The following is an 8395-nucleotide window of genomic DNA, read 5'->3' on the forward strand; positions in this document are numbered from 1 at the left end:
ATGATATACGGAACAAAATGAAATATGATATTTGCATTATTTTTAAAATAAACGTATATGGCGAGAGCACAACAGATCACATTAAAATTCAAATTTAATAATACTCATTACTGACTGCTCGACCAAATGATTGAAATCGTTGCACACGCAAAGCGAATCTAAGACATGCGCACTAGGGATTGCAATACCGGACTGTACGATGCGACTTTGTATTCACAGTCCAATTAATTTTGCCCGTTAGGGAGACATATAAAACATTGAATATACATTGTAGCAATTAAATACCAAAGGATAACAATATTGTTTTACAAAATGTTTTATTCGCTTCTTTCGCAACGCAATATAAAAATGCAGCGGCCCATCACTGCAAGCGGGTATTCAAAATGATTTCGCCCACCCAAAATGACTATCGCCCCCCAAAAGCGTATAGTCAAATAATCGCCCACTAAGTTTTCGATCGCCCCCCAGGGGGCGATATCGCCCAGGTTGAGAATCACTGGTTTAGACCATCCCGCTTGTCTCTGCTTTGTTATGCGGTCCTTTCTCAAAATGAACGTCTGACTGCATTCTAGACGTGCTTGGCGTTTGAAGACTTCCCGATAACAGGTACACTGAAATTTCTGAACCCAGTGAGTCTTTTCGATGTTTTTTTTTTTAAAGATTCTGGGATAGAGAATTTGAGGCCCTCTAGTGGCATTACCTGTCTGAGATACTGCAAAACTCCGCATACAGCTATAATTGGACAATTCTATCTGGGTGCGTAACTTTTTTTTTATTAATGTGTGTTATAATTTAACAATAAATGGTATCCAGATACATTGCTGTGTATTTTATTCCCCATGTTTGTAATTAAGTCAAAGTATTGTACTTTGACTAATTTTAACATTGCAATAGGAAATCTCTTAACTGTGTACTAATTTACTAATCATTTACCGTCTTAAAATATTTTGTAAGGAATTACCAAATAAGTTATTTTTAATAAAACGTAAAAATAATAATTTTCTTTTAATTCCCAAATCTGTAGTTTGTTTAAAATCAGTAATGATTTTTTAATATTTATTATTATTATTATTATTATTATTTAGTTTATTTTCAGTTATATTATTTATTATTTTGTGAAAAGGCTGGGTACAATTTGTTTCCCGACCAAAAAAAAAAAAAAAAAATCGCAGAATAAATCATTAAAAAGCTTAAACTTTCTGAATATTTAATATACATAGTTGCATTTAAAAATTCATTGTAAAGAACAAAATATTTTTAATAGGAAATTTTAACAGACATGTGTAATCTGACACTGTTCTGTCTAAACCCATTGTAATCAAGTGTCTTCTTTCCTTCTACATAGATTATTGTGGTTATTCTTAGTATTGGGAGAAATAAGGGTAAAAAATGCCAGTTATTAATTTCTAATATTAACGATTTGTAATAAAAGTTCTTTTTTTTAAATCAATCTAATCAAATAGCTAGAATTTTCTATTTTAAAGATTTTTTTTTTTTTTAAATCTTATTATTCTGAAAAAGAGAAGTTTTGTAATAAGGAAGTTATCACCACTTTTACATGAGTGTTAAGTCTATTATATAAAATTTTTAATTGGGAATATAGTTTAAATGTAATTTAAAGTTTATTGTTTTAATCAGATAATAACACAAATTATTCGCAAATATTCGTAGAAGTTAGTTTGAAAAGTAAAGACAGAACAGTTTCAGATAATATAAATATTTTTGAAAAATAATTAAAGATTAAATTAAAAAACTACAATATTTTCTAATTAAAAGAATTTTAGAATTTTCGAGCGATTAAAATCCTTTTTCAACGAAATTTTTATGAAATGTAAAACCTTTTTCAGTGTTCACGCGATTTTTTTTTTTTGTAAAGTTATTTTGTTACATCTACAGGATATGTTATATATGGAAGTGTTATTAAATTCCATTTTAAAACTATTTGCTTTCCACGTTTGAAATGTTTATTCTACCAGCAAGTTTCTATTTTTGATATCTACAGCTGCTTAATTGTAAACGCAAATGTTCTAACTTCGTACAAAAGTGCCAGTGACTAAAACTAACTCATTATATTATAATTTATGATTAACAAATAGAAACAAAACATCAGTTACTGTACTTAAGTCGTATCCGAAAGATTATTATAATCTAAATATATTTACATATAAATTTACAAAATAAATGACAAATTTCAGATAAGAATTTTTAAAGAATATTTTTAAGTGAAAATAAGAGTACACTATTTTTAAGTACCGTATAATTAACTCTTCCATGAAAAGGTATTAATCGTTTGATGTATTTTTCTAGATTTAAAGATGCTCGATTTGTTTCATGTATTTTGTTTGAAACGTTATGATTCTATTCCATATTATTTCATTTTTGTTTAATTGTTAGCTCTCATCATAACCTATTATTATTAGATCATTACAACCCTAATAGATGTGATAATTTGATACATCAGATGTAATGCTTTATAATAGTTTTATTTTCACATCAAAGTATAAAAACGCCTCTTTCTATAGGAAATTACGCATATGATTCACAATAATAATGTTCCATGTCCTAATATACGGTCCCCAAGGCTTCGGCAACGTAATTTAATTTTCCTTGTTATGCCATTATGTAGCCCTAATTAAGCTGATATTCGTGACAAAGATTATTCAAACTAAACTATCAGTGGAAAGATGAGAATAAATTATACATTATTATTTTGCACATCATTAGCTTATATTTTAGTATCATTTGTATGGCGGTAATAAAGTATGCCCATAGCTGAACCAGAAATCTTTAAATAGGTGGTGCAGAATGAAAGCAATAGGCCTTACAAAGTTTTTTTTAACTGCTTGAGATGCCCGGTTATATCCGGAAAAATTCCCAGAAAGGGTGGAAAGGAAATCAACGTACTGTAGGAAAGGATTTAGGGGGCTGTTGCTGGCTTAATGTCTGCAACTTCGTAAGAAAAAAAAATAATGCACAGGCTCGCTGGAAGCCTGCGAAGTTCACTTTCCTTAATTTGCTTTTTCCTGGATAATTTATTATCATTAAATACATCATTATTTACTTTCATAACTTTTAAAGTTTATTCAAGTAGTTTATAGCCTATTTTAATAATAATTGTACATAACGGACTAGATAAATTCCACAAGAAATTCTGTAATTGAATAAATTTTAAATTATCTGTCTTACATTGTATTTTTTTAATAACAAAATGTTTTCACAATCTTGCAGTTGATTACCTTTTTAACTTATTACAATTCTAATCGAAATGGAAATTACTGCAGAAAGTTGTTCGATTTTTTTATTATTATTTGTATTTTCAATTTATTTCGGTCACTACATAAAAATTTATATCTAAACGACATTCCCGTAGTAGTTTTTTCAATATTAAGAAGAAATGAAAAAAAATTGAATTGTACTTCACTTTTTTTCAACAATTCAACGTAATTTCAACTCAATGATATTCAATTAAATTCAGAATGTTTTTTGTTTAAAAACATTTTGAACGTAGTAAAATATTAACTGTCTCAAAAAAGAATACCACATTGTTGTGATTTACTCGGCTTATTTCTCTATTTTAAGATTCAACTTTTGCTAAGAAATTTTACTATAATATTTTGCATATAATTTTTAATATTTACGCGAATAAAGTTGATCGAGAAATCGAAAGAGAAACCTTACTAACCAACTTCTACAATATAGACCTCTACGATACAAATCTCTAGAACAGTGTTTCTGAAACTTTTTGGTCCGCGACCCCCTTTTGCACTTAAAAATTTCAAAGGACCCCCGAAGAATGAGTATGTGTAGAAAAACATCCCAAAGGGAGGGGGGTTAATTTAAATTCAGGACGAGTTAATTTTTGTTTAATTAATCTATTCCATGTTGAAATTTCTCTCCGTTGCGTGTCGCTTTGCGTTGAATTTTTGTCAATGTTAAGACTAACGAAATTTTTTTAAAATTATTTCTTTATTTTTCACAAACAAAATAAATATATTGAAAAATATAAAAACAAAAAAACATTATATTTCGGAAGTTAATCTAGTCTCGAAACGTTCCGATTCAGCACAACACAGTCCTCAGAAAAACAAGCAAAACTTACCACTGACGATGGGAAAAAAGTCTCGTTCAAATACTGGCGCGTCCTTAAGTCCCTCTCATGGTCGCGCCAGTGTTGCCAGCTAAAAACGCATATCAACTAAAATAATATCGGAGTATCCCAAGACATAGCCAAATATTGTGGCGCCACAGCACTAGCGGAAATTCGAATTTGCCGACTGAAACGCTTTCGGTTGATCGGTTTTCGGATAATCGACGCTCTAGCTAAGTCGACTTGCCTACAGACGCAACGCTGCTAGCGAACATCGTTCCAAATGACAACGCTGTTCTATCATAGTTTAGGCGGAGAGTGGAACTCGGGGATTCCCCAATAGCGCACAAATTTATGAATATTATATTTAGGCTCGTATTTAAATATTTATATTGTTTTTATTTATATGTGCAATTTATTTAAGTAAAAATTATTTTATATATTTTCTATTTCTATTATTTCTAAATATGAATCTATAGTAAATTTATAAAATATTTGAAAAAAAAATTGATTTGGCATCAATTTTTCAGCGACCCCCCAAATATTTTTCACGACCCCCTTTAGGGGTCGCGACCCCCACTTTGAGAATCACTGCTCTAGAAGATAATTAATTAATTAATTATATTACATTTTACAATTTGAAACCGTGTCTTTTATCTATGTTTATCTGTATTGTACAATGAAGCGCCTTCGATAGACACCAGGCTTTACTTTACATCCCATCTTCTGTGAGGCTTACAGAATTGTGTTCTTTCTCAAAATCCGTTCGATCGATTTTGATTAAAGTTTTGCCATTTTCCGTTAATCGAGACGAGGACTCTAGAAATGTAATCTTAATCTATTTAAATCTAAAAAATCCAGCAACGAATTGCTTAACTTTCCCGGCAACCTTTAAAATTCTGATGGCGCTATCTGTTACGATATTTCATTTTTAAAAAAACTGTTTCTGCCATTTATTTAATAACAATAAAAAATGTAAAGCTTAACTTTGAGAGCAGGAACGGGTTTTATTAAAAAAAAAAAAAACTGTAAATGCTAATTACGAGTAAAATCGTCATTAAGTCCGACTTTGCTCGAGATATGACACACGACCACTCTTTATCAACCCACCCCGTCGATCTTAAACCACCGAAATTAAATAGCATAAATTTGAAATTTTCGAAAGCACGGGAATTAAGTTTCAAACAGGATAAACAAATTCGTGCTCCCCCCACATAAAAGTGTCGTGTTTTAATATATGTACTGTACTTGGCCACTGGTGCGCATACGTAGTATTTAAATATGAATTTTCGATATTTCTTTTTTAAAATTGTATTAGTAAAAATATTTAACTGCATAAATTGTGGAAAAAATTATCGTACACGAATGCATACTCAACGTATTCTGTGGAAATACTGTACCTTGTTTGGAAAAATATTTTGTTCTTGATTTGAGCACATTCCACGGATGTAACCCCACGTAAATCGCCATAGTACTGTGTTACGTAGTGTAATTCTTCTAAGAAGGTCAATATTCTTCAGTCTATGCAGTATCTTTTCAAGGTCAAGCTATCAAACTCGTTTTCTTTTATAGAATGTAGGTCGTGCTTTAGAATTGAAAATATTTATTTAGATACTTATCAAAAATTTTTAATTTTAAAAAATTCTTACTTTAAAAGGTTGTAATAAATGTTAAAATCATGTTAAATTTTTATTTATTTTTATTTTGATTTTTCCTTTATTAATAATTCTTTCTTATTTTACAGAATACATTGTTTGAATCGATGCGGCGACGTTGGATTACTGTCAGCGGAATTTTGTTATCCTCATGGATTCTAATATATTACATATTAAATAATTACTACGAAGTTCAATCAACAGATTCACCTTTTGATCTTACTCTTATTTATAACTGGATTGTTCACAGAAATGATTATCAGAATATAATTCAGTCCCCCAAAACTGTACCTACTCTAAGTCCCGCTGCACCTTGCCAAGATAGTCCTCTTCTAGTCATTATTGTGTGCTCATCATTAGTTAATTTCGTACCTAGAAAAGCTATCAGAGATACGTGGTCTCAAGATGCAGTTAAATCGGGAAATTCTAAGGTTTTCTTTTTGGTTGGAAAGACCAATGATACTATATTTAACAATGCTCTGGATGAAGAAAGCCGTAAATACGAAGATATCATCCAGTACGATTTTATGGAAAGTTATCACAACTTGACATTAAAATCCGTCCTGTTGTTAAAATGGGTGATTAATTATTGTCAACGTGCTCGTTACGTAATGAAAGTTGATGATGACGTCTTTCTTCATGTCCCGAATATAATTCGGTATTTAAGTAAGGTTTCGAAGCCTAGATTATTAATGGGAGTTAAAGTATATTCTGCAAAGCCTGTGAAAGATACTGATTCCAAATGGTACATGCCTTTGGCAGAGTATCCTAAAACAGTGTATCCAAATTACTTAGCTGGTCCCGGTTATGTAATGGGAAAACATGCTATAGAAATATTGTATCGAAATTCTTTCCGCAAACCATTCATACGTATGGAAGATGTATACATTACTGGAATTTGTTCTGAAGACACGGGATTGTTTCTGGAAGGGCATGATATGTTTACATACACTAAAATTCGAAACGATCCTTGTCTTTTTCGCAAAATGTATGCAACTCATAGAATGTCTCCTGAAGAACTTTATTACATTTGGACTAAAGTTCACGATTCATCTTTGTTGTGTTATTGGTGGTCGCAATGGATATATTGGAGGTGATAGATAAATTTGCTGTAAATAGTACGTAAAATACTCAACTAAACGTTGTTGTTGTCATATCATACTTCCAATGTTCCTGTTCTGTATACAAAAATGATTGTATTCTTTTATATAAAACAAGTCTTTCGAAACAACATGGAAGATGATCTGAAAGAGGTTAAGATCTAAGCATGGAGAAGGGAATTAAAAGTTACAGCTAGGATGAAGGCAGTACTTTGAGTTACATACAAATATCAAGTGCCTAAATAGAATAAAAATCTTCAAGCAATAACTTTTAAAGTAAATTTTAATGTACGTAATTGTAACTTTATGAAAAATCTACGTTTAACTAGTTATTAGTTCTAACATATATAGAAATTGTTATCTTTATTTACTATGCATACGTAAAGTAAGACTCTGTGATTATACAGTGCCTACATGTGCAAAATATAAATGAAGATAATATGACTATTATGAATGAAATTCGGTTTTCGCTAGAATATTATGCATGTTGAAAGCTTTCTTGCAATTTCAGCTATGGTTTATGCCTTATGATATTGTGAGGTTATGAAATGTTATGTATATAATACGTTGTAATTCTATATTACATATAAAAATTCTCCTGGCCATAAGATTATGGTAGAAAAAGTTGTACCATTAAATTTAGAAAATATGAGATGTTAACAAATACAATTGTTGTTCGTTTATTGCATATAAACCTACACGAAATTCTAAACTGTGACTATGTGAAATTAAACTGACATTTTCAATGCGTGATAAATTAATCGTAATATACAGTTTAGTTAATTTGTCTAACATAAGCATTAAAAAGATTATTGTATAAAAACATAATAAAATATTAAAGTTCCTTGATTTATCCTGTCTAGAGATGTTTGGCAGTCCAAATGCAGCAAAATATGGTGGCATTTGACAACGTGTCGAAGACATTTTCATTAAAAAAAAAATAGTGCACAACTCGCCAATACGGCACTTTTGGCGCTGAAAGTTATGTAATCCGTGCGATATTTTGTTGAGGGGATATTTTAAGAATGATTTATCGAGAACATTTTCCAAAGTTGGTAGTCTTGAAAGGCACTGCATGCGAAGAGCATATAGAGGATCAATTAAGGTCGCTCGTTGAACACACCTTCAGAATGGGGATTACATTGAGCCGTACTTCCTGCATCGATAAGGTGTGGTCTTGTTCAAATCAAGGTCTATATAAGAAGGCAGGACACGCGTACCGGAGCCGCCATTTTGGGACTCTGAGACGCATGTTTAAAACTTGCACGAGCAGTCAGTTTTATACGACATTAATTAAACTAAGTTATGCAATTTTAGTTAATGTCGTATAAAACTGACTGCTCGTACAAGTTTGTTTTAAACATGCGTCTCAAAGTCCCAAAATGGCAGCTCCAGTACGCGTGTCCTGATCTTCTTATAGACCTTGGTTCAAATGAAATATTTGATATTTTTGGCGATGCGAGCAACGTAGTAGTGTTTCGGTACTAAATTTCTAAAAGAAAATGTTTTTTCCGCATGTCTTGAAATGTATGCTTCCAAACTTAGTATAGTAG

General features: G+C 30.9%; 1 protein-coding gene across 4 annotated transcripts in view; it reads left to right on the top strand.

Annotated features, from left to right (window-relative positions):
- LOC136982050 (beta-1,3-galactosyltransferase 1-like) overlaps nucleotides 1–7511 on the top strand; it is a 35380-nt gene extending 27869 nt beyond the window's left edge. For all 4 annotated transcript variants that reach the window (XM_067278482.1, XM_067278481.1, XM_067278478.1 and 1 more), the window contains one exon: nucleotides 5832–7511. In XM_067278482.1, the coding sequence (XP_067134583.1) occupies nucleotides 5850–6839 (990 nt within the window). In that variant the 5' untranslated portion in view covers nucleotides 5832–5849 and the 3' untranslated portion in view covers nucleotides 6840–7511. The remainder of the gene's footprint in view (nucleotides 1–5831) is intronic.
- Nucleotides 7512–8395: the final 884 nt, after the last annotated feature.

This window comes from Centruroides vittatus, unplaced genomic scaffold, assembly GCF_030686945.1.
Source record: "Centruroides vittatus isolate TY-2023 unplaced genomic scaffold, ASM3068694v2 contig_801, whole genome shotgun sequence".
Classification (NCBI taxonomy): Eukaryota; Metazoa; Arthropoda; class Arachnida; order Scorpiones; family Buthidae; genus Centruroides; species Centruroides vittatus.